At 44.1% G+C, this 25,824-nt stretch overlaps 3 protein-coding genes across 3 annotated transcripts; 2 read left to right on the forward strand and 1 right to left on the reverse strand.

The window, feature by feature from the left end:
* Nucleotides 1–763: 763 nt before the first annotated feature.
* d2hgdh (D-2-hydroxyglutarate dehydrogenase) lies at nucleotides 764–6,767 on the forward strand. The gene is made up of 10 exons (XM_076748715.1): nucleotides 764–946; nucleotides 1,644–2,022; nucleotides 2,122–2,179; nucleotides 2,267–2,406; nucleotides 2,497–2,690; nucleotides 2,791–2,959; nucleotides 3,102–3,245; nucleotides 3,362–3,504; nucleotides 4,649–4,814; nucleotides 4,899–6,767. The coding sequence occupies exons 2-10, from the start codon at nucleotides 1,680–1,682 to the stop codon at nucleotides 5,159–5,161; spliced, it is 1,620 nt and encodes a 539-aa protein (XP_076604830.1). The 5' UTR covers nucleotides 764–946; nucleotides 1,644–1,679; the 3' UTR covers nucleotides 5,162–6,767.
* Nucleotides 6,614–14,163, reverse strand: acvr1l (activin A receptor, type 1 like). Its single transcript, XM_076748716.1, has 10 exons — nucleotides 13,971–14,163; nucleotides 13,148–13,231; nucleotides 12,077–12,331; nucleotides 11,752–11,963; nucleotides 11,363–11,462; nucleotides 10,344–10,490; nucleotides 9,671–9,946; nucleotides 9,225–9,422; nucleotides 8,964–9,094; nucleotides 6,614–8,061 (listed from the first exon to the last, which is right to left on the reverse strand). Exons 2-10 carry the CDS (start codon nucleotides 13,218–13,220, stop codon nucleotides 7,930–7,932), a joined length of 1,524 nt encoding a protein of 507 aa, XP_076604831.1. The 5' UTR covers nucleotides 13,221–13,231; nucleotides 13,971–14,163; the 3' UTR covers nucleotides 6,614–7,929.
* Nucleotides 14,164–16,531: 2,368 nt separating this feature from the next.
* otomp (otolith matrix protein) lies at nucleotides 16,532–24,368 on the forward strand. Its single transcript, XM_076748718.1, has 9 exons — nucleotides 16,532–17,070; nucleotides 17,219–17,355; nucleotides 17,622–17,724; nucleotides 17,898–18,083; nucleotides 19,476–19,650; nucleotides 20,321–20,388; nucleotides 21,613–21,797; nucleotides 22,187–22,358; nucleotides 22,521–24,368. Exons 1-9 carry the CDS (start codon nucleotides 16,980–16,982, stop codon nucleotides 22,529–22,531), a joined length of 1,128 nt encoding a protein of 375 aa, XP_076604833.1. The 5' UTR covers nucleotides 16,532–16,979; the 3' UTR covers nucleotides 22,532–24,368.
* Nucleotides 24,369–25,824: the final 1,456 nt, after the last annotated feature.

Below are 25,824 nucleotides of genomic sequence, written 5' to 3' on the forward strand. Positions count from 1 at the left end.
CATGAGGCCAGTCAAAAGTCTCATGCAGTGCACTTAGAATAGGCATAAATGAACTGAAACATGTATGTTTTAATTTAGATGCCTTTTTGGTTTTTAAAGTACTTGAAGTTGTGGCTTTTATTTACTCTTTGGTGAGCTGAGCTTTACCTCAAATAACCACCGCAGCAGTATTTTACTTCACAGGCCAAAGATGTTGGAGCACACAAGGAATTTGGCACCATGAGCTCTCAGTGTACACAGTGCCAACAAATGGAGAGGACCATAGATATAAACATTCAGTTAAATTAAGGACAACGAAGCTAAATATAGTTCAAGCTGTTGTACAACCTGTAGAGTGTAACAGCAAAGACCTAAAGCCCTCTGCCAGCGATAGCCCTGTCAGCATGGTTATTATACAGTAGGTCTGTCAGACATATGTTGAACGCTTTCATTAATACAATGATTATTGCAGTACAAGTACAATAATAAAATGTGCAATCTCAAATCTATTATACTCACTCCAAACAAAGTGCCTGTGGAAGCATGAAAACAAACAAGAAATGAGTTCATTTCCAGTCCAGACACCACGTGGGAGGGACAGACGATCCCCTGTGATGAAGAATAAAGTGAGTGTTTTACTGTTTTGTCTCTGAAGGCCTTTAATCTGTTGATTCTACATTGCTTTATTTTCCGCTGCTATCATTGGCTGCACAGTCATGATACAAACCTCCCGCCTATTGGCTCATTCCAAAAAAAGGGCCTCTGATTGGTCTATTCTCATTCTGTGACCTTTCACCCTGTGCGTCACCTTAGCTAGCTAGCTAGTTAGTTAGTTGTAAACACTGAATGTGTGACATGTTTAAGTAACTTCGCTGCCCTTGAACTTTGTGACAGATTTCACAGTGAGATATGACACGAATAAAGACTCACGGACGGAGAGATGCGGGCTGTTAGGTGAACGTATACGGTGAGTAAATTCAGATATCGCTCGCTAACGTTTGTCAAACATTGTGCTAAATTGTGCTAATTGAGCTAAGCTAACTGAAGTGACAGTCTCAATAGGTTAAAGGCATTTATCTCGCAAGAAATTTACAGACGTAGCTTTAGATATACGAGAGGTAATGTTAATGCGAGTTTGCTAGTAATTTGTTAGCATGAATGTTTCGAAAAAGCGGCTTGCTTTTGTCCCTTAACTGCAGTAACAATACAGTGGTGCATTCACAGGACACACAAGTGTGCTGAGACATTTCTGCATGAATCATTTAGAAGCTAATTCACAGTATAACATTGAGGAGTGAAGAGAAGTGGCAGAAGAGGATTGAAATCCCATGTGATAAAGATATACATCTCAAACATTTGGTAGCTTTTCTTTTTTACATTTTCTCAGTGTATTTACTTAGATACAGGTGCAATGTTTGTTTCCACGTCTCTAAGAAAACCTTCAAGGTTGACCTTCATTTTCTGCGTTCCAGCAGCACGCTACTTTGAAACCACAGTACGGCAAACATTAGCCACATAGCTGATAGTAGAGACATGCAGTTAAGTTGTGATTTGCTGAGCTGTTCACAGACTTCATTCCAGCTCCAAACCAGCTAAATAACAATCAGAGCATGTGTTGAACTGAGAGGTTTACCAGCTTCTGTCTTGTGATCTTGTTTCTGCAGCTTGTTTTGTCAACACTACATACCACCTCTCCAGTCATGGCGAGGATTTTCCAAAGAATGCTTAAACTTAGGGCAGCTCTCAGACGTCTGAGCCCCCATAGCACCTTCTCACCTACAGCCACAGCCAGACTTTCACCTGTGGGACTCCGCAGTCCGTTTCTTCCTGCCACGTCAGGGCAGATTGGAGTCTGCTGTCAAAACCTGCACACAGGGGCAGACGGGCCCAGGCCGTCCCCCGCTGCAGCCCCGGACAGGCTGCCTTTCTCCACAATAACTCCGGAGGATTTGGCCTTCTTCAGGAAGATCCTACCAGACAGAGCCATCACTGACCCGGACCTGCTGGAGTCGAGTAATGTGGATTGGCTCAACACAGTGAAAGGTGATGATGACTAGAAATGAATTTAGCTCATTCTACTTGAAGATGTACTTTCTTACATCAGTTCACTGATGGTAATGTTTTCTGTTCACACCTCTGCAGGTTCCAGTGAGGTGCTGCTGAGGCCTCAAACAACAGAGGAAGTTTCTCAAATTCTCAAGTAAAGAACAAATAGTGGGTGGAAGGACAAATACACAGGTGAGGGATGTATAAGGTCAGTAAAGTCATTGCATTTCCCCTCCTGAAGGTATTGTAACAGTCGTAATCTGGCGGTGAACCCTCAAGGAGGAAACACGGGGCTGGTTGGGGGCAGCGTGCCCGTTTATGATGAAGTCATCCTCTCCACCTCTCTCATGAACAACATCCTGACCTTTGATAGTATCTCTGGTAAGTCTTTAAATAATGAGTTTTTTTAAAAAGCCAAGTATTTCCAGTTAATTTGACTGATGTTTAGAGATGACTTTCTCCATCTGTCAGGCATTCTGACCTGTCAGGCAGGTTGTGTCTTAGAGAACTTGTCCCATTACCTGGAGGAGAGAGACTACATCATGCCACTTGATCTGGGGGCAAAAGGCAGTTGCCAGATTGGGGGAAACGTGGCAACTAATGCAGGCGGACTCCGGCTGCTGCGTTACGGCTCCTTGCACGGGACTGTGCTGGGTCTGGAAGTGGTGAGTGCAGTAAATAAATGAGGAACTTTGATATCCTTCAAGTATTTTATTAAAATAACGGAGGAAAAATGAACTTACCTAATGTTTGTGGCATGTACAGGTGCTGGCAGATGGGCGAGTGCTGGACTGCTTGGCAACACTGCGGAAAGATAATACAGGATACGACCTCAAACAGCTCTTCATCGGGTCAGAGGGCACCCTGGGGGTCATCACCGCAGTGTCCATCCTCTGTCCACGCAAACCCAAATCTGTCAATGTGGTTTTTCTGGGTAGGATTTTCTCACTGCTTCTCCTTCAACCTCTCAAACTGTCTTACTGTAATTCTGAAGTCACAGTTCAGCTGAATGTCAAGATGAGTTTGTGTTCAGAGGTTAGCAGATAAATGATTTTATGCTCTTGAATTCTCATTAGGCTGCGAGACCTTTGAGCAGCTGCTGAAGACGTTTCAGCTCTGCAGAGGCATGCTGGGAGAAATTCTGTCAGCCTACGAATTTCTGGACAGTGAATGTATGAGGCTGCTGAATACGCACCTCAAACTGTCCAATCCCATCTCTGGTAAACACACACACACGCACACACTTTGTTTATACCATAATTAAACACACACACACACACACACACACACACACACACACACTCACACATGCCAAAGCCTTCCCTCTGTCTTGCAGATTGTCCATTCTACGTCGTCATTGAAACCTCTGGATCCGACCCACAACACGATGGAGAGAAACTCCACAATTTCTTAGAGGAGGCGATGACGTCCTCGTTGGTCGCTGATGGGACTGTGGCTACTGAAGACTCAAAAATAAAGGTGTTGTTTGTAATCTTTTACACAGGAAGTCTGGTGATGTTTTGTATTTTTAGAACAAACAAATTCCACAAACAATACCAGAAGCAAATTGACTCAAAGTATTTCTCTGCAGCCAAATCGTGACACACGTTTGCATTGGGTGACACGTTCCTTCATTACAATGAACATTAGTTTATTTGTACAGTAATGAAAATACAGATACAAGATAAGAATTGGTGCAGGAGAGGAGAGAAGGCTGAAAGTCTTATTCAGAGTCATTTGAGGAAAATGAAAACAAACCTAGAATAAGCAGACAACAGACTTATCATAAGGTTCAACATGAAATACATATATTTAACTGGGTCCTAAAGGCTGGCTATTTAATGAATTCCATAACTGTAGACCTCTTAATTTGATAAACAATTGATGCCTTGATGTACCATAGTGGGCGGCACGGTGGCGCAGCAGGTAGTGCGCGTGCCTCACAGCAAGGAGGTCGCTGGTTTGATCCCCGGGTTGGGCAAGGCCTTTCTGTGTGAAGTTTGCATGTTCTTCCCGTGCATGCGTGGGTTCTCTCCGGGCACTCCGGCTTCCTCCCACAGACCAAAAACATGCTCATTAGGTTAATTGGTGACTCTAAATTGTCCATAGGTGTGAGTGTGGGTGTGAATGGTTGTATGTCTGTCTATGTTGCCCTGCAATCGGCTGGCGACCGGTTCAGGGTGTACCCCGCCTCTTGCCCATTGCTAGCTGGGATAGGCTCCAGCCCCCCGCAACCCCGAAAGAGATACGCGGGTACAGAAGATGAATGAATGAATGTACCATAGTAAAGCAAATGCAATATGAATGAGTGTCTGATGACTAAATACAAAACTTATGAAAAGTATCTGCATGATCTTTCTTACTGTTCTTGTGTTCAAACATAAACAAACATTAAACTCATGTATAGACAGCAGGAATGTTTTCTAAAAACGGGGAATGAGACTGCTGTTAAAAACATACAACAGCACCAAATCCGCAGCTGAAAATAGTCCCCAACAAACACACTGTGTTCTTTATTAATACTTCTCAAGCTGCACCCACTTGAGCCTCAGCTATGTTTAAAACCCCAGTTCAGATGCAGACGGTGAGGCCGCACTCAACCTTTCCATTTCCACCTTTCCAGGCTCTGTGGTCGATGCGTGAACGTGTCACAGAGGCGCTGACTCACGATGGCTTCACTTACAAGTATGACATCTCACTTCCGGTGGAGCAGATCTACCAGCTGGTGACAGACATGAGGGAGCACCTGGGCGACCGGGCCAAGAGTGTGGTGGGCTACGGACACGTGGGTAAGACGGGAAGAAATCTTGCATGAGTTCTGATATCATTGGTGTGTGTGTGTGTATACCAGACGTCTCCATCTGTACTTTCAGGAGATGGAAACCTCCACCTGAACATCACCTCTCCTGCCAGAGACCCCGCCCTCCTCGCTGCCATCGAGCCCTTCGTCTACGAGTGGACGGCCAGCTGTCACGGCAGCATCAGCGCAGAGCACGGGCTGGGCCTGAAGAAGAGGAACTACATCTACTACAGTAAACCCAGCCAGGCCGTGGCTCTGATGGGTGACATCAAGGCCATGCTGGACCCAAAGGGCATCCTCAACCCGTACAAGACTTTACCAGATAACCTGAAGTGAGCCGAACGACCTCCCTGCTGTGGGCTGCAGGCGGTAAGGTATACGGAGCTCAAGCAGCTCCATTTTAGCTACAACCTGACTGCCATGTGGTTTTTAAGGCAGCGTGTGCCCTTTCCTGTCATACCTTTTTCACACATTCAGTGCAGAGCTGCAGGTTTTGCAGCCCTTTGCCAGGCAAGCATCTCCAAAACTGTAAAGAGTAGCTTCACTGTCATCTGCAGGAAGCTTTACTTTCAGAATGACGTCCCCTTCAACGAGCGGCTGACTTGGTACTGTGGCTGTCTCTTATTAACTACCTCTGCTGCTCGCTGACAGAGCAACCCCAGTCTGACCCGGACCTGATTCCACACAGTATTCAACAAGACATTCTATAGATGAAGAACACAGAATAGATTTTTCTGTATTGCTGAGAGGAAGCGAGTGAATGATCATGATTGACACCTGTAGGCATTAGTGTGCCTACGAGTCGCCACTAGGGGGCAGACAGGAAACAAGAGTGAGTACTGTAGTGTCTGGTTACACCATATACGGTCTTGTGCCTATTTAAAATTGTGAAAATGGCTGTACTCAGTCCTCCTGTCCATACATTTCTCTGTTGAGCTGCAGTGGAGGAAGGGAAGCTAAAAAAAAAACAAAAACCTTGCCTCATACTGACTTCAGCTTAAAGTTGGGAAACCTCATTACTCAGAAAGAGGACTTTTGTCACATCAGACACAGATAATGGCGAGCATGAACAGGAGGAATGATTGCAGCAAGAAAAACCTGCTTCTCTGTTCATTTGGGCGTCTCACTGTTGTTTGACTTAAGGCCAAAAAATGTCAATCTATGATTTAAAAACACTTTGTATCAAGGTGCACATATTCACCATGAATTTGTTGCTTATTAGCGTAAACCTTAGTAGCACATTGACTCTTTATTAGTCATCACAAAGGTTTTATTAATGCCTTATTGTGTATGACCAGATTCTGTAACTATTTGGTCATTAACTATGACTTCTCCCTAATTGCTGCTCATTGATAGTAAGGAAGGAAGTTAATAACCTAACACCCAGAATAAGGCATTAATAAGTACTTTAATAACTAATAAAGAGCCAATATGCTACTAGCATGTGTGATAATAAGCAGCTACTTCATGGTGAATGTGTGCCTTTATATTGCCTTCAAAATTGTATTTGTAGAAAGTCTCAGTTGCCAGTTTATTAGGTACACCTAGCTAAAACTAATGCAGAATAATGTAAATCTGTCAGTATGATGCAACACAATCCAACAGCACCACAAACTGCATCCTCCAAAATGACCATAAAGTTGAGTCAACACTGTAACAGAAAAACAGAACATCGTGATCTTTTACTTCAGGACTGCTGTATTGGATTAGTTTTAATTAGATGGACACGATAAACTGGCAGTGCACATCTTGTCTAACGTAATGATAACAGGCTGATTGATCACAAAGTAAGAGTGCAGTAAATGTTTTATTACATATAAAAGAGACAAAGCAACATTTTTTTTCCCAAAACAAACAGTTGTGACAAATTCATGTGTAACCGCACAACAAGGCAACTTCGTCTGTTCAAAACGAATCTCCAATAAAACGGCTTCTAAATGCAGATGGAGTGTTTTTCTTGTTTTTCAGGCAGCTTGTACAGTGAGGCATGGTGGCAGACGAGAGGAGTCAATGGAGGCCCGCTACCCAAAACCACTTCAGAGCTAATATCTTAAAAAAAAAAAAAAAAAGCTCAGCTCTACCACAAAAAGTCTTCCTCGATTCCTCTCTGCCTGCACAGAAGACATTTTTTAAATCAGCCACAGTGAGTTTACGATCAGGCAGAGAGGATCAGCTTATTTCATTTTCTTATTATAAGATACGGACTAATGCCTATTGGCAGGTACTTCCTGTGTGTCTACTCCAGGATAAACAAGTGTAGTATTTTATCCTGTTTGTCCTCACAAGCTCAGCGGGAACGATTTCCTAGTGTTTTCCTCTATTTCTCAACAGCTCGTTTCTTACTAGCTCCAATAACAACAACAACAATGGTACAGAAAGTCCAGTAGAGTAAATGCCTATATATGTATACAGTCAGTCTCACACGCCGGCGTACATGTCCTCAGTAGTGTGGTAACAGTGGAGATTTAATACATAAATACTTTTAAAAAGTTTAAAAACAATTTGGATTCTATTGGCTCTTTTCCTTTGTAAGTGTGTGCATGTGTGTGTGTGTGCGTGTTTGTTTATGGCGATAGTTGGCATGTTCTGGTAAAGCTAAATGAGTGGAACACGTGTGATTGTCTCTGAGCAGAATGCCACGACCGCATGCCACAAACACTGGCTGGGGATCAGAAACGCGTAAGAGACACTCAGTATGTGGTGTGTGTGTGTGTGTGTGTGTGTATGAGAGAGCAGTCTTAAATGGGCGTTAAAGCATTGGGGGTGGGAGTCCTACAATATGCCATCCATTGTTCTTCACACTCGGTAACAGTCTACAGTTCGGGTCAGTGCGAACACGTTGGCGACAGGCTTGCGTCCTGCAGCAGAGGCTGGCTTCTTCAGACAGGACAGCTCCAAACGTCTGCGTGGGCTTCAAGTCAGAGAGAGAGGGGATGTCGGTGGAAGGCAACCACAGTGAAAGTGAGAGAAGGATGAGGCTGGATGACGCTTGAACTCTTTCCTCTGGTCCTCTGTCCCCCTTGTCGTCCGTTCGCCGTTAACGAACACCGGGCCCTTCTCTCAGCCGTGACATCAGGCAGCTGCCTCTGGGGCTCCTCTCCCGCTCACGACTCCTTGCCCTTCTCCAGAGAGCTGTGGATCTTGTCCAGGGTCTTCTTGATGCGCAGCGCGGTCAGCCTGGCAGACGGGTTCTGGTACCAGCACTCCTTCATCAGTTTCACCAGAGCGGAGAGAGTCTGGGAGAGGAAGAGGACGGGACATAACCGTCAGCGTGACTGCAAGAGCTTTTAGATGTGAGAGGGAATTCTGGGTACTTTGCAGTTTACAGTTGTAAATATCAACAACATCATAAACAGATCCCAAAAGCATAAAACAGATGTTTCTGTATCCAGACAATTGAGTGACTGAGGTTTGCCTGCCGGGATCAAATCAGTCATTTCTCTTAAAGGAGCAGTTTTTTGGCCTCGAAAAAGAAGGAAGTGACCATTTAAAGGGGTTTACATGTCTCAGTCGAAATGTTTTGTCCTGAAATGATAAAATTATGTAGTCTTTCATGAGAAAAGAACAATTCTTAAACAGGGTTCATGCAGCTTTGTATAAGTGTATAATTCAAGCACTTTCAAGGTCCCTAAGCCAAAGATTTCCAGGCTCTCATGGCCTTTATCACCATGTTACCATCAATGTGACTGTGAAGAATTAAGTAGACATAATTCCTTTATGTCAGTCAATGTACATGCTGTATGTATGCACATACATATTTGGCTAATTTTGACGGCAGGAGACAAACAAACAAGCAGATTATTTCACTTCAAACATTGAAAGATTGTTGGTTCACATGAGTGATTATGTAGACGAAACCAGATTATGTTGAAAAATTGAGTATATTTGATTAGTGAAACATTTAAAATTAGGCATTTTCTACATTTTCAAGACTTTGTACAAACCCTGTATTAGAGTAAAAATGAAGATTCTTGCCTGTTTCCTTTGTGACCCTCAGATTTATCACAGCCCCCTGGTTGGGAACCACTGTTTTACCATCACAGGTACCCACATTTTCTGTGGCCAACCAAACATTTCGACATCCCAGATGAATGTAAACGATAATGTCTGTAACAGGATTAAAGGGTAAAAGACTCACGGGATCAGAGAACCAGCGGTTAGGAATGAAAGGCCTCTGCTGCTCCACGCACACCACCTTCCTCATGTCCTCAAAGCTCGGGTCGTTTGGCACCTGATCGTAGAACGGAGGCTTGTACTCCTCAACAATGCCTGCAAAGTCAATTAGTCAAATTAGGTCTCCCTCCTCACAGAAGAGATACAATAACCGTGCTGACTGTCTTAGAGTAAGAAATTAGAGGTGGTTGTTAATTATGTCCTGCTGTAAATGAACAACGCTCACCGTTGCTGTACGTGCGTCTTGCTATCTCCCACAGCACCAGCCCAAAGGCCCAGATGTCCACTCTCTTATAGGCGTCAAAGCAGTCCGTCTGAATGGTCTCGTCCAGCACTTCTGGTGCCATGTAACGCTTGGTGCCGACCTTTGGGTTGTTGCCCACGTCCAGCAGGTTGTCTGCCTGGGAGTGGGTCACGGCCAGCCCTGTAAACACGCATTAACACACAGAATTACACAAGGACGTACACACACGAACCACATAAAACCAGTCAGGTCACAGTTCACATCCACATCTGTCCAGACTCCTGTAATATATGCAGTGAAGACTTTGTCCTGTTCGTGCTTTCACAACATGTTGAAGTAATGGACTAAATGTACGAAGGGTCTGAAAGCCCAAAGACGAGCAGATTAACAGCAGCTGATCAAAGTAAAACGCTGGACTTCTGACTGACCGAGGTCTGCGATGCAGCAGCGCAGCTCCTTCGTGACCAGGATGTTTTTGCTCTTCAGGTCTCGGTGCGCAATGGCCGGTTTCCCCTCAGTGCCGAAGATCTCCGTGTGCAGGTGCACCAGGCCGCACGCGATCGATGCCGCCATCGCCAGGCCCTCCGATGTCTCCACCGCAACCCGCTGCAAGTAGTCATAAAGAGAGCCGTTCTCGTGGTAATGGGTGATGAGCCACAGCTGCGTGCTGGAGTTGCGAGACGTCATGTCAGACGCCATGAAGCCTGGAGGAGAGACGGAGCAATAAAGATCATCAATCTGAGAGCGGAGCTCGTCAAGCTTCGCTCACATGCATCGCTGTGTTATTGTGCTGGACTGTAGACTGCATTCACCTCAATGTGTCACTGCTTTAAAACATTAATGTGTTGAGATACAAGAACTTTTAAATTTGCATTTAACATGCAAAGAAACATTCAAGAGCAATTGAAACTGCTTTTATAAAAAACTCTGTCACCGGTACACAAAGCAGAAATGCTCATCCATGGCACTGAATGCTTACTTAGCTCATGATATGTCTTACAGCATGTAAGAAACGCCCCATGGACGTGTTAGCAAGGTTAAAAACTTGCTTTTCCTTCTAAGTACAAACTGCTCTGAAAGCTCTGCGTGTCACAGACTCACCCAGTATGTTGTCATGTCTCAGCAGCACAGTGTTGTAGATCTCCGTCTCTCTGAACCAGGACTTCTCATCTCTTGAGGAGAAGATCTTCACAGCCACGTTCTCCCCCTGCCACTGGCCTCGCCACACCTCCCCATACCTTCCCTTGCCTGGAAAAGAGAGAAGAGGAGGCACACAGGAAGACAGAAAGGAGAGCAGACACATGAGTTTTAAGAAGCCAGTCACTGCCTGCACTTTGACATTTGGAAAGTGCTTTTCTTTCCATCTTATCTCACGGCTGGATTCACACTGCAGCTGGAGAAGCTTGAACTTTGATTTGTCTGACACAGACCTGAAGTTTCCACAGCACAAAGCCACATTTTTCCAATTCCAAACTTGTACAAACCGTACTGTGGTACAAAACAGGATCTCAAGGCATGCGACCTACATTCTTTCAATCAAACGCTCAAATTGAAATTTGTCAGCGTTGCCCTGACAACGAGTAAACCTTACATCAACAACCTGGGACAAGTGTTGTAAAATCAAACGTGGTCAACAACACAAAGAGTGGAAAGACAAAGAAACACAAGACTTTTGTTTTGACAGTTGTGAGTAAGAAGCGATGCGAGCGCCTGTTGGCGTTGCCCTCACATCATCTGCTGGGCATCACTGTCAGATCTGTATCTTAATGCGGGTTACACCCTACCATAGAAAGGTGCAGGCATCCAAAAAAAGCTGATATCAACAGCAAACTGAAACTGAGCCAAAGCAACAGTTGCGTAAGGAGACGGACGTCCGAACAGGCTTTCCATTCTCCTGATTATTATGAAACTAACGACGGCAATAAATAACCTCAGTCGGCCACTTGTGCATGTCTACTTGAATCATTTTGTTTAGTGTGTCATGGAAATATTTTGCTGGTTGTGACATGAACTTCTTCTGTAAAGCTAATTAAATTAGGCAGTTGATGAAATCAGTTTCGCAACCAGAGACCTGAAGTCAACCTGCGAACGGCCTGTGCACTGCGGTGTGTTACACTTACCAACACACTCCATCAGACTGATCTGCCTGGCCACAGTTCTCTGGACAAGGAAGGGAAGACCTGAACCACTGCCTGATGTGCACGAGTGGTCCAACAGGTCCTAAAGATTGAGACAGATATCAGATTAGCTGCATATGCCAGAATCTTTAGAAGGAGCACACACACACATCACGAGTAGGTGAAAGGCTTATGGAATTCAGCGCTGAAAAAAGATGCAACTGGGATCGAGATTTTGTCAAAGCAAAGCTGAAATAACTGCTTTTTAAAATAAAATCTGAGAGGGGAAAAAGCTTGCTAATACAAGTGTACACACCGTTTGGGCTGGGAGTGAACACAATACGTGAGATTGAATCTCTTTTCATTATTTCAGCAAGAGCCTCTCTTATTACCGCTAAAGTGCTGTCTCCCACATTGGAGGTGATGAGGCCGTCTATGGCTCCCTGCTCGGTGTCAAACTCCTGCAGCCTCTGCAGACGACCGTGGTGGAGCCTCCTGCAGGCCAGAACTGACACGACAGACAGCAGAACCAGAACCACCACCGGACCAAGTACGAAGAGAGCTAACGTCTCCACACGATACCGAACTGGCTCTCCCTCCGGGGCTGTGAGCAAGCGTAGAGTTCAAACAGGTAGAGAGGTGAAAAGAGAAACATTTAAAGAGTGACATGCAGAACGCAATTATTCTAGCAGACAATCTTTCTGCTCCAATATCCACCTGTTGGAAGCAGAGACATCAGTGAACTCGTGGTGGTGTTGCCGTTGCACATGTCCTCAGAGCAGCAGAAAATGGCCTGGTGGAAGGACGGTGCCGTTGAGCAATGCAAGTGGATTTTCTCCAGCCCGATCAGACAGCCGCGTTCAAACACCACCCCGCTGCTGCTGACTTTGACAGAGGAGAAGCATCGCTTGCCGTGGCACTGGGTGGCCTGGAGGCATTTAGGGCTATCACACAGACACGCCAACTGTCCATCTGTGGGCGACATGATGGGAGTTTACCACACACTCACGCTGTTTTGCAGAGCAGAGAAAGACATACATGCTGTTGATTTATTTAAGGCAGCAAACCAACAGAAACACTTCCGTCTCATCAACTTTCTCACTCAGACTAGCAGGCTGTCCATCCGGTAAAACATTAAGGGAAAAACAGAGGCAGCAACGGCCACTCTGGTCACCCTCTAACAGGTGGCACCAGGAGGGTGGGAATAAACTGAATCCATAATTAAAGTCTGGAATAGTCATATATGATGGCAAGCATAATCAAATAACCGATCCTCCACTTCCCCTCCATTTTCAGTTTTATTCATTGACCCAAATGAACCTCGGGTGTGATTCATACACAGCTCATTGTTAAACAGCAGCAGAGATTCATCAATGTTAGACAATTCATCATAAAGCTTTTTTATCCTCCCACTGCAAATAAGGAACAAATCGCAAAATAGAGCTTGCAGCGAGACACTAAAGCCAGACTGTTCGATTTCAAAATCTTAAAACGGAAAACAAAACGTCCTCTGAAAAGCCAGAATGATGTGAGAAGGATGTTTTCAATATGCCAAAAACGAAATCAGTTTTAGATGCTGCTTAAACCTCCGCTTAGCTCCAAGTCATCACTCTGAGCTCTGTGAATTTCTACAACAGAGATCTTGCCACTAATAATAAATGACAGCCACGCATACATGTTGCTCAGGATCGTAAGTGTACAGTAAGAGAGAGTAACAGATGGCAGATAAAAGGCATCACAGTCTGAAAACAGAAAAACACAAAGAGCAAAGACCACTGAGCGCGGTACCTGAGTCCTCAGCCGATGTCTGCAGGGTCTGCAGCAAGAGCAGCAGAAGGACGTGGACGCTGCAACGATCCATGTCTCAGTGCACTGACAGAGGGAGGGAAGAGGAGCCAGAGAGAGTTCAAATGAGTACACCCCTGCAAAGAGGATAATTGCATTTACCTCCTCTATGTATTCTGATGAGCCCGGCCAAGGCTTCAGACAGAAAGGAAGCAACAACTTATAATGGCTGAATGCAAAGAGCACTCTGTTTGTCTTTGTCAAAGCAATAATTAATACTCATTACTGATTATGGAGCAACTGCAGCCATTTCAAAGACAATCAGCTGGAATTTAATTACAGTCTTAGCTTATAAATGTCTTTACCTTGACGTAATGTAACCATGCAGTTAGTTCTTAAGTTGTTTATTAAAAAGCTAATTACAACTAATGTCTTCAAAGGTAACATTTGCTCTGCTGGAGCTGCTCCTCTGCAGGCTAACAGTTGATGTAGCATTAACAAAAACTAATAATACAAATTCCGCTAGCAAGCTAGCACCTTCAACTTCAATGTCACAGCCTCTGATTGCGAGTACACGAGCAAGCAAAGCAATCAGTGACTTCTTCTTTATAAAGCTCACAGACTGCAGGCCTGTTTGTTTGCTGTAGCTAACAGGCCATTAACAAGCGGTTTTATTGGCCGTTCACAGGCGCCTCGGAGGCGCCAGTCAGACAGACGGCTACCCGATGCTGTTAGCTGCAAGCTAAGCTAGCTGTACGGCACAAAGCGCAGCCTGGCAGCCCGGGCGAACACTGTCAAAACAGGGCGATGTAAAACTTCCACCTACCTGGCACACACGACACACAGCCTCTAACTCATTCTGGGATGTTTGTGTATCCCCGCGTTAACTTAAAATAATCGTATTCGCGTGATTTGCGATGTAAGAAGCCGAAAGCAGGACCACAGCCCAGCCCACCTACTGGCTATCTTCCTTTCCAGCCACGCGTGACGTCACCAAAACATTATCATCAAGATGCATTGTGGGGCAGAAGAGTCCTCCAACAGGTTGTGGGGACGAAACAGTTTTATGTACTGCCACCTGAAGTTTTTCTTTTTTTTAAAAAAAAAAATCTTGTCCTATTTTTTTTTTTTTTTTAATTTAACTATATATGTCCAGTTTTGTAAGTATTCAGATAAGGACAGGTGCCAATAACACAACGCAAAAACACAGTTAAAAGTACAATTGCTGCATTTTAAATCTTATTCTAGTATAAGTATAGCAGTAACAGAAATATATACCCAAAGTATCAAAAGTAACTGTAATCCTGATGCAGATGCCCCCTCTCAGAGTGTTTTATACAGTATATACCTATTAATATGACTATTAATGTGCATGGAAGAAAGGCAACGCAGTGCATATTTATCACTCATACCTTGACTATGTAAAACAATACGGACACCGTCACAGACATATGTGACTATGCCAATATTCAATACTTTTTAGAGATTCATGCATCCATAATTTAACACCCTAAAAGAGATCATTCTCCATATGAATAAAACTTTGATACTGAGGATTTTATACTTGCTTATAAGTGTCTAGGTTTTGTATATTACATACAGTATATTGTCTATTTATATACAGATATATTTTTACAACACTACAACCCTGATTCCAAAAAAGTTAAATAAACATAAATAAAACAGAGCGTGATATTTGCTATTTCTTTTTGACACTGAAAACAGTACAGTAGTCGTTCATAAGCGAGGATGGAGTGAAGTTCACCACTTTGTGAACACGATTGGATAAAGGATATTACTACATGGGCTCAGAACACTTTGTAAAAGGATTGTAGGTAAACAGTTTGTGTCTTGATGACTGCATTCTGTTTCTATTTAGGTCTTAAATAGTGTCCCAACTGGTTTGGAGTCAGGCTGGGCTTTGAAAACCACTATGAGGGATAAGATATCATTCGCTTTATATGTCTTGGTCTATATAAATATAGACCTAGAGGAGGAGTGGTGTATGAGCATGTCCCCTCCAAATACAAACTGTGTGACTCAGACACCTTCAGGGAACATCAAGGAGAAGCCATTGAATATCCTGTAATTTTAACTGAATCATACAGTTATGTTACAGTCTAGTTTGTGTGGGTGAGCGTTCATTTCAATCTAATGTCACATATACAGCTCCACTGAGATTTAGAGCCAAACAGACAGTGATTACCGCACCCAGGAACAATTTCTGGAAAAAATAAATAAAAAAAATAACTACTAATCTAGATCCTTGTTTTGCTTTCTGCTTGCATACTTACTTAAATGTGAAAACTAATTTTGATGACTACATTTCTATCTAATTCATTTCACTTGGTACAGCTACATAGAAAACTAGCATGGTGGCATTTTGGCTAAATTTAGCTCAGTGTTTGATTCTCTATGAATCATCAATCAGAGTACTTTGTCAAATGAGCCACTGCCTGAGTGACAGACATTAAGGTCAGCTTTCATTTTTTACTGTCCATCACTGTTTGCATGACAGATACGAATACTTATGCACCGTTTAAGAACAGATGATTAACCCCATAACACTGATTAATTAGACATACATGATACATGAGCTGCTTTGTGTTGTCTGCATGTCTCTCCATGATGTCTATGTCCCTCATCTTCTTTGTCACTCATTCTATTTTTGTCTGTTGTCACCAATAAAAAAACATATTTTATCGTGAATGTAAGTAATGTGGACCATATGAAATTATTCTGTGGCATGTTTTCTACTTTATGAGGCTGTTTTTTAGATGGTCATCTGAACTAAACTGATTACGAGACATAACGTATCAAGATCTGGCTTACTGCCTGAGCAAACATTATCCTTTGGGAAAACCCTGTTTGCTCTCACTGGAAATATCGTAAAACTGCATCTTTCATTCCCAATCCTGTGTGACTGCATGAAACAGGGTTCTCCACACATCTTCCAGCAGGAAACTCACAGATTGATTTGCAGCCTTGAATTGTGCTGAGTGTTTCAACACTACTGCGCCTTCATCAGAGTCAATGTGACGCTCTGTGCTTCCATGTGCCTTCACTCCTCCATGCTGAGGATCAGATACCCTCCTCTTGCTGCATGAAAACTAAGATGACCCCTCGTCATGCAGATCTGACATTAGATAACACTGCAGCTAAACGCTGGATTAGAAGATGAATCCGTTCGCTTGTTTGTGCAGATTTATTCTAACTCTTGGTTGGCTCAGAAGAATCAGAGTGTGTGCGCTTTTGTGTGTGTGCAAAGCGAGAGAAAAGGGAGAAACGTATCAAGTGGCCGATATGTTTTCCCTCCACTGGGTCCCGTGGCTGCGAACAATAGCCAGCGCTGTTTGTTCCTGCTTACCCGGAGCTTTGGTCTCCAGTGAGTCGGAGCAAGACCCAGCCAGTATCTATTCTCCCTGAACACAGCTCCAGCACAGAGACGCATTGTCCGCTGCTTTTTTAATTAAAGACCCCGGGTCGACACTGTGTGCCAGGTGACCTGAACTGCTCCCAGCCTACGTGTGTCCACTACTATCCTCTCCACCGGGGATAAGTCTCAGTGGATAATTGGAGGTGGAAATGTTATACTGCTATCATGAGATGGATGGAGGATTATCTACGGAGCACTTTGACTTAAGAGGCGGGCATAGAGGAAGAATGTAATGTGTTCTTCTTTCTCCATCCATGCCTCACTCTCCCAGCTTTCACCCCCTCTTTCTCAGGAGCAGGTTATACGAGAGGGACGTTTTTTTCCCGATGAAATCCACCTGCTCCTCATCTCTGCTGTATTAGAGTGATTGTCCCGAGCAGGTGTCCTACCAGTGCCGACATGGAGCGTCCAGAGAGAAGACTGCCCGTAGCTTTCCTCCTCCTTCTGCCTCTTCTGTCCGTCAGCTGTGTCTCCAATCCAAAATCTACAGGTACAGCCACAAGAACATCCCTTTAAGACTCTCTTACTTGGTTGCATGTTGAAACGTTTAAAAGTGACACCTTTGCAGGTACAGTGTATGTGCTCTTCTGCAGGAAATGCTGCATTTAATTTTTCCTCTACTCTGCCACTTTGTTCAGTCTGCTGGTGCGTACTGTCCGACGCTGAGGAGCAGAAGTGTCTGGATTTGGCCGGGAACGCCACAGCTCGGAATATCAGAGGAACTTTGCAATGCGTCCGTGGCCTGAACACCAGAGACTGCATGGACAAGATCAAGGTACCTGCAGAAACAGGGATGGGAAAGTGGACACCGTCTCAATGTGTCCACATCTTCATTAAATAGTCACATTTTGTTTATTCTGAAATTCGAAATTTGTAAGTTGTCTGTGCTATCAGGTCAATATCAATTAAATATTTTCAGCTGCATGAAACAGACAAAACAGACTTTGTGTTGTGCATCTGCGGCATTTGTGCAGACAATCTGGAAAAAGCATGCCCCCTTTAGTCACCTGACATGGACAAAATAACTGTGTTTTTTGTCAGAATGGGACAGCGGACGCAGCCTCCATGTCTGCAGATGACATCTATGCTGCTGGCCTTTGCCACGGCCTAGAGGTGGCTGCAGGAGAGTCCCACAACAGAGTAGGTAAGTCACAGGCTTGAGCCTTGTTGCAGTCACTACTACTACGTTCAGCTTGCTAGAGCCACGTATGCAGTGTGTGGACACGTTACTCTTTGTGCTGTGCATCTTTACTAATCATTTTCAGATCAATGCTCCCCTGATCTGAAAAGTGATTCCCATTTGCTTTCTTCCTCCAGATGGTATCAGCTACTACGTGGTGGCGCTGGCACGTCGGTCCTCCTCTGACCTGTCCCTGCTGGAGATGCACGAACGCAGCTCCTGTCACCCCGGCATCCGCACCACGGTGGGGTGGACAGTTCCTATTGGATACCTGGTCAACACATCTCAGATCAGCGTGGGGGAGCAGTGCAACTTACCCAGAGGTGAGACAGGGGGAGATGGGGGGGCGGAGGTGGGTGGTTGAGGGAGGAAAGCTGTGTGGATGTGTGTGTGGATGTGTGGAAGCTATATGAGAGGTTCAGAGAGGGGAAGCAGTGATGTGGAATGAAGAGTGAAGGGATGGAGAGGACTGGAGGTAAGAGGAGGAGAGTATGAGAACAGTGCATCTGTCTGTAAATGTGAGACGGGTTCAGAGTGTGTGTGTGTGTGTGTGTGTGTGTGTGTATAATGAAGAAGGACAAATGGGAAGGTTGTAGTTTCTTCAAGAGAGGGAAGATAAATATCTTTAGAGGGTAAGGCTATTAAAAAACATATAAATGAACCACAGTGGGTGACATGTTCCTTTAATAGGATAAACACGAGCACTGCAGCCCATCTCACATACACTACTGTAAACACTCACCAGAGCACCAAGTCTGAAACTAGTCGCTCATTAATGCAGTCATATGTTCTCCAGCTGTAATAGCGTTGAGTGCCACAGACAGGTACACTGCAGCACTGAGAGTATTCAGAGATGGATTACCTCTCTTTTCATGGGATTTGTTCACAGTAAGAAAAGAAGAACACTGTCCGGCTTTCCTAAATTTTCTGCTACCTGCACTGCTTTTAGTTCTATACGCCTGTAATTTCATTTAAAAATAACATCATATCGACAACAACACAAATGTCACATGTATGAACGACTAAATGTCAACGAAAGTCCTTTAGGTAGCAGCACTGACATGTCAGCTGACAGTATAGACAGTATAATACCATAAAATGGGAAGATAAACACCTTATGAGACAATTAATGCTTTATCATCATCATCATCATCATCATCATCATGTAACTTTACACTGAGGATACAAATCTACATCCTTTGCTGACACACAGAGCCTGACTATTGCAACTAATGATTATTTTCATGATCAGTTAATGTGCCCATCATTTCTCTAGTTCATCAATGAATCATTTGGTCTGTGGAACGGTGGGAAAAGGTGAAAAATGGCTGTTAGGGTTTCCTAAAGCCAAGGTGCTGTCTTCACGCTGCTTTTCTTACGTCAAACTAATCCCAAAGATATTCAGTTTAATATCACATAAAACAAGGAAAAGCAGCAAATCACACAAGTTAAAGAATATTTGTCACTTTTAATCAATCATCAAAATATTTTACTGTTAATTTTATATCAATTGATTAATCAAAGTGTTTTAGCTTGGAGGGTTAACTATAGTTTGACCCTTTTTGACGCTGCACCTGACTTGAATAGACTTACTATCAGTTAGTATAACAGGAGACTGCAGGACAAGTTGGAAGTGGCTTTTTAATTAACAATCAATTATCCTCCTGTAGCCATTCCCATTCTCACTCTAACTCATTCCTTGTCTTTTTCACCAGCCGTTGGCAACTTCTTTGGTTACAGCTGCGTGCCGGGCGTTAAGGACCCCCAGCACGACCCCAGAGGCAACAACCCCAAGAACCTGTGCGAGGCCTGCATAGGAGACGAGAACGACCGGCACATCTGCGCCAGCAACCACAGAGAGAGGCACTACGGAGAGGCCGGGGCGCTGAGGTATTAACATGGGAAATAACACGCTAATGGCACCCAGAGGGGGAGCAGTTATTAAGACCTCTGCCTCAGTGTCTCTACTCCTTTGAATCTATTTCAGCCTACTGTCTCCATAAAGGAAACGTAGTGAGTAATTAGAGCTGCCTGCCCTGAAAAAAAAGCTAAAATGATGATAGCAGTAATTCAGGGATAAACGCGTAATGACCCGAGTGAGTGTTTTTTTAGCTGCTGCGGAAGCCAAAAAAATATGACATCACATGGTAGTAACAGACAAAAAACTCCATTCATTAAAACCGGCTGCAAATAACAGAGAACAAACAGCTTGGATGAATTCCTGAGTGCCGCAGTTTCTTTTTAATGTCATTTTCATTCACTGCCTGCGTGTGATAATTATAGACCAGGACACGATTTCATTCACAGATGTTTGACTGTGTGTTACAGTGCGGTCGTGCTCAGTAAAAATGGCCGCTGGCATGTTGATAAGTGCGTTTGAGAGGGGAATAAAAGGGCCACAGGAGCCGATTTTAATTCTTGAAGTGCAACAATAGGCGGCAGAGGGAGTTTAATTGTGGTCTCCAGAGTCACGCTGCTACAAGTGTGCTGATTTCCACTTTATTCACGTTTTAATCTGAAATGCGTCTGATTATTCACCCGTTCTGTGTTTTTCTTTCAGGTGTGTGGCAGAGAACCTCGGCGACGTGGCTTTCGTCAAACACACAACGGTCTTCGACAATTTGGACGGTCGGTGTCACTGTGCATTTTAAAGACAACGCCGCTGGTTATTTAATGATATGTTTTAATAATTCACATGATTTTTGAGGAGGTTACTTGGGGACAGCAGGGAGTGCTAGTCCCCGTCAAGACACAGGATGTCAGTGTTTCACAATGTTTCTCACATGAGCATTTTACAGTGTGTGAAATCCAGAATGCAAAGAACAGATTACACAGAAACGATAGGGCAGAACATATGTGTGCATGTTCATGAGGCAGAGACGGACAGAGAGCGACAGATAACAGTCGGATTAAAAGAGAAAATAAGTGAGAAACAGATATCACACAGAGAGGAAAGGACAGACATTTTTGTCCAGCAAGGAAATGCCCTAATTCTCTGTTTGCTGCATCTGCTCCTCCGCTTTGGGCAACATCCAAAATTAATGGTGATCATTATCACAGTCACGCTACACAGACTCTGCTGGTGCAGCCGAGAAGGAGCAGTTTGACACCAGCTCCACAAACACTGGAGCTGTTTAACGAAGCATGCCTTCTCATATGGTTCAGAAATGTCCGGAGTCACACCAATTAACAGAGGTCAGAAAAACACAGAGGGCCTGTGATGTCGTCCAGGGAGGGAGAAAGTAGCTTCAAGGTGGCCTATCTTCCTCCTCTAATTATTTGTTTGGCTAAATGGGGTTTCATTTGCTTTTGAAGTAAGTGGCTGACCACTTCTCGCAAAATTAAAAACGTGCGATGTTCAGATTAGCCTGTGTGTTATGAAGTCATCGTTCAGATTGAGCCCTGAGTGAGATTTGAAAGATGTGTCTTCAAAGCAAAACAAATGAGAGCTATTCCTAAGTTTCCATTTTAGCGAAGCTTATGTGCGGTTTACTGTGATGATCGAGGCAGAAATTTGCTGTAATCTTTAAAATAATGGGTCTTCAGTCTCAGACGAGGGTAAACAAAAGCAGCCTTCTCATTTCTTGCCAATGACAGCCACAAGCAGCTTTCATAAGCTGTAGCTAGCTGGTGTAAGCTAAATGCTAAAACCCTGCAAAAGGCTCCTCAATATGCTTTTGATGGACATTAACATTAATGCTAAAGGACTGAAAGAGGCTGCATGTCCGAGGCGAGGAGTCAACATCCTCACCAGATGATGAAGACTTACAATCTTGCTAATGCTTCTTTATGGGAGTTCTAATTGGGCCAAAAATGTAAGCTCTGACACACCTTCACTCCTCTCCTGCCCAGGTAAGAACCAGGAATCCTGGGCCCTGGATCTGGAGCTGGAGGACCTGAAGCTGCTCTGCCCAGATGGAACCGATGCGGGTCTGGACGAGTATGAGCGATGCCACCTGGCAGCCGTCCCCACTAAGGCTGTGGTGGTGCGCATGGAGGACAAGTGTCGTGTCTGGAAGTACCTTGAACGTTTACAGGTGGGTACGGGCTGCTGAAATTGCATCGGCAGTGTGCGTGTGTGTGCGTGTGTGTGTGTGTGCGTGTGTGTGTGTGCGTGCGTGTGTGTGTGTGTGTGTTTCTGTCCGTCTCATACCTCTGTGGAGTCTGTGTTATCGATCAGCATGTCTCAGAATGCAGGTTTCTGCTAAACTGTCATCCCTCTTCCTTACTGAGAGAGAGAGAGAGAGTGTGTGTGTGTGTGTGTGGGAGATGCCAAGATGACTGATACATCGTGCTGATCCCATGGCTACACACACACACACACACAAACCTAAACAAACACACATATGCACACAGAGCACGCCAACGCACATCCATGCATGCCCTCACGCATTAAGTCCTGTCACACACTCTCTCTCTCCTGCAGAATGTGTTTGGCAACGCCACCGAGGGCTTCAGCCTGTTCAGCTCGGCAGGCTATGGAGCATCCGATCTGCTCTTCAGCGATGCCACCCACCACCTGCAGAGGGTTCTGGGTAGCTACACCTCTTGGCTGGGCCCCACTTACACCACCGTGCTGCAAGCGTTCGAGTGCGAGGGTAAGAGTGTGTTTTTGCCTGCGTGTGTGTGGATCCGCTGATGAAGAGCGGTTGGCTAAGTGGCTGGAGGAGTGTTTTCTCACTTGTGTGTGTGTGTGTGTGTGTGTGTATGTGTGTGTATCCACTGCAGCTGTTCTCATTATTGCGCTTTCCCTCCAACAGGCTTCTGCTGATGGAACATGAGGAAGACATCCAGCACATCAACTTCCACCCCATCCCTCTGTCTCCGTCCTCCTGTTCTGCCTTCCCTTCCTACCATCTGTGTCCCTCTGCCACTCCGTCTCGCCATTTCTCATGCTTTTTGCTTTGCTTTTCGTGTCATGTGTTCTCCCCGCATTTCGCCGCCCGTTCTCTATTGTCGCGTCCTCGTCCTCCTGCAACCTCGTATTTCCCCTGTATGCCGGCTGGCAGGGTAGGACATCGCTAAGAGGGGCTGATCAGCTCAGAAAATGTCCCTGAAATTAGTTTTTAAAAGGACGCTGGGAAATAGGAAAGAATAGGATAGAAATAAAAAACAATGAAATAGAAAAGAAGCGCAGGTTAATGAGCGTTGTAGTTGTTGTTTTACTGGCTTTTTAAAGGTGCTTAAAATGAGGATTTTGATTTTAACATGAAACGTTTCCCCATTACTGATTTATACACAGAAAAAAAGTCACGTCAAATGTTCCTACCATGTATGTTTGTTGGGAAATCGTGCCCCCCCCCCCCTCCTCCCACAGGGTCTGTCTCTGGCACTGAACAACTGGGTGCTATTAACTTTGAGCTGAGAAAGTCTCAGTTACTGTATGTGTGTGTGTGTGTGTGTGTGTGAGTGAGTATACGCTGTTTCCCACAGCCATTATTGCCCTAATTGGAAGTCTGGCATATTATACTGTTTGTGTGCGAGTGAGAGAATGTCTGTGTGTGTGTGTGTAAGTTTGTGCAGGAGTGTGTATGTTTATGTGCCTATGTGTTAGTGTGTTGACAGGGTTCTTGCTTTCCCATGGCTTGTATAGCTTACGACTTTGGATCACTGCTTTCTCACGTCTGGTATGGTGGACCGGACTGTGCCAGCTCACGGTGTTTTGTTACACTATACAGTTAGGAGAAACTGGATTAGGGCTGTGGGGTTGTCTCCAGTGACCCCTGAGTGAGCTGTGCTTTAAAAGCTTTGATAATTTTCTCATCTCTGACAACATTCGCATCACCGAAAACTCCCACAATCCTCCCTCCGAAACCCACTCTGTTTGTCCTGCTGCATTTATTATTCACACTTTAAGATTGTACCAATAGTGAGATGCTGATAATGAGAGAAGGTAAGCGTTACTAACAGGAGGGTGTTCAGGATGGTGTTACAAGCAGAAATTAGTAAGTGCAGAGTGTAATATTATCAAAGGACAAAGAAAAGTTCTATGTGCTATGAGGAAATGGTCAAAAAATCCTTAATATCATTTGTTTTTCTGACATGTTTAAATCCCCAGCCTTACCTGACCTACAGAATCATGTACTGTAAGATGTATAACAGACTGTAATCCTGGGCTTTGCTCATCGTCTCCACCTTCATTACTCCTTTCACATTCTGCAACACAGAGCTCGGCAATAAACTGATAAACCGGATGAAGTTCTCCTCGTCAAACTTTTTGACCTCATCGTGCAGGAAGAAATCTGACGAGACAAAACTACAAATACAGGAATGCATTTCCAGCCGTTTGCTGAGGCGACGGCAGGTTTCTGCAGGACCTCTTAAAATAAAACTGTCATATTTCAGCAAAATAACTCCCCAAAGTGTGATTGTGCGAGATGAAAGACGGCACAATTCTTGAGAGGAGGCAATGTTTTGCACCTCGTTTGTGAAGGCGAAGGTGTATCTGCTGTACTAATTCAACTCTGGTTTGTACCACTGGTGCTGTTCTTTCTAATGTTGTCCAACAGCCTTCAAAGAGGCTTGATGTAAATACTCTTCCTGAATGTGTTCTGCTGCAAAGCTTCTTTTTTTTCAACCAATTAAATGAACGATGATAAAGAAATTAATCCTGCCCAGTCCTTTCCAGCTGACTTCTAATTATCCTGAAACAGCTATATGATATCTGCGTGGAAATGAATTACACTCGATAGCATCTCTCGCGCTCCATCTCACGCTCCCATCTCTCGCTCTCAGCACACACTTTCACTCAGAAATAGGCTGTTTGCTTCCCTTTGGTCGTTTGGGAGGGGAAGGAAAGCACAGGGGGAGGAATTAGGATGTAAAGAAAAAAAAAAGGGGGGGAGCTCGCAGACATACAAAGACCTGCATACAGAGACTCAGGTGCTCACTCAGGTGGAGAGAAGCACCTCTCAGGTAGACAGGTGAATCAGGGACACACCATCATCACAGGTGGTCCCCACATAGAGACAGATCTGTCCTCAGCGTGGATCCAGAAGCCCCCGCTGGCACTGCCTTTTCAACATTAATCCTTTAGAGAAAATCTGTGTCTGTGATGGAGGAGTACCATTTAGCAGCTAACAGATACTGTAGACTGAACTGCATTGCAGCAGAGTGCTGCAATCGCTCTCAATCCTCAGCTCTCTCTCTCTCGCTCTCGCTGGCCATTTTGCTGTAATGCACGAATGAAAACAACTGAGGAGGCCCTAATACAGCCCACTCAACCTTGAGGTGTGGGTGTAAAAGAGAGGAAAGTGTGTCAATGCCAGAGGGTGAAAGTAAGTAGTACTTTAATAATTTGATTTTTGCACTTAAACAAACAGCATAAAAACAGATAACGGAGGTGAAAAGAGATCAGAAAGAGAGATCAAGAAATCCTGTGGGCTGATACAGTCGAGCTCCCCCAAACTGATATAACAAACAGGAAGTGGTAAAATGAAAATACATATAAATACAAACGAAATATAGGGAAATAAATGAAGAAAGTTAAGTAACATAATATCATTAATAACAGCTGAATCCATTGAACTATTACTGCTTCACATGTTACTGAAGCATTACTGTGTAAGCAGCATTTTAACATTTTAATTCAGCTGCTGCTTGAAGTGGAGGTAATTTTAGCTGCTTTATATACTTTTAGGAGGTTCAAACTATTACATGCAACATTTTCAGCACTGCTTTCTGCGTAAAATCCAAATCTATAGTCACTTGTGAACATGGCTGCCACATAAATGTAGTGAAATGTGACATTTCCTTTAGAAATGCAGAGAAGAAGAAGCAGAAGATTCAAATACTGAGTCAAAACCGTGCAGTACTTCAGTAAATGTACTTAGATACTTTCCACCACTGAAAATAGGAGCCTAACGCCCAGAGTAAGCAGAGCAATGCTGCATCAATCAGCTGATCAATCATTTAAAAAAAGGAACTAAAAATGAAAGAAAAAAGACAAAAACTATGCGCCAAGTAATTAAACATTTTTGTGATTAAACATTCAAACTATTCTGACCTCAAACTGCGCTTTGGTTTATTTCCATTTTGCACCACTCTTCATGTCTGCACTGCATT

The sequence above is a fragment of the Chaetodon auriga genome, chromosome 14 (assembly GCF_051107435.1).
Source record: "Chaetodon auriga isolate fChaAug3 chromosome 14, fChaAug3.hap1, whole genome shotgun sequence".
Taxonomy (NCBI): Eukaryota; Metazoa; Chordata; class Actinopteri; order Chaetodontiformes; family Chaetodontidae; genus Chaetodon; species Chaetodon auriga.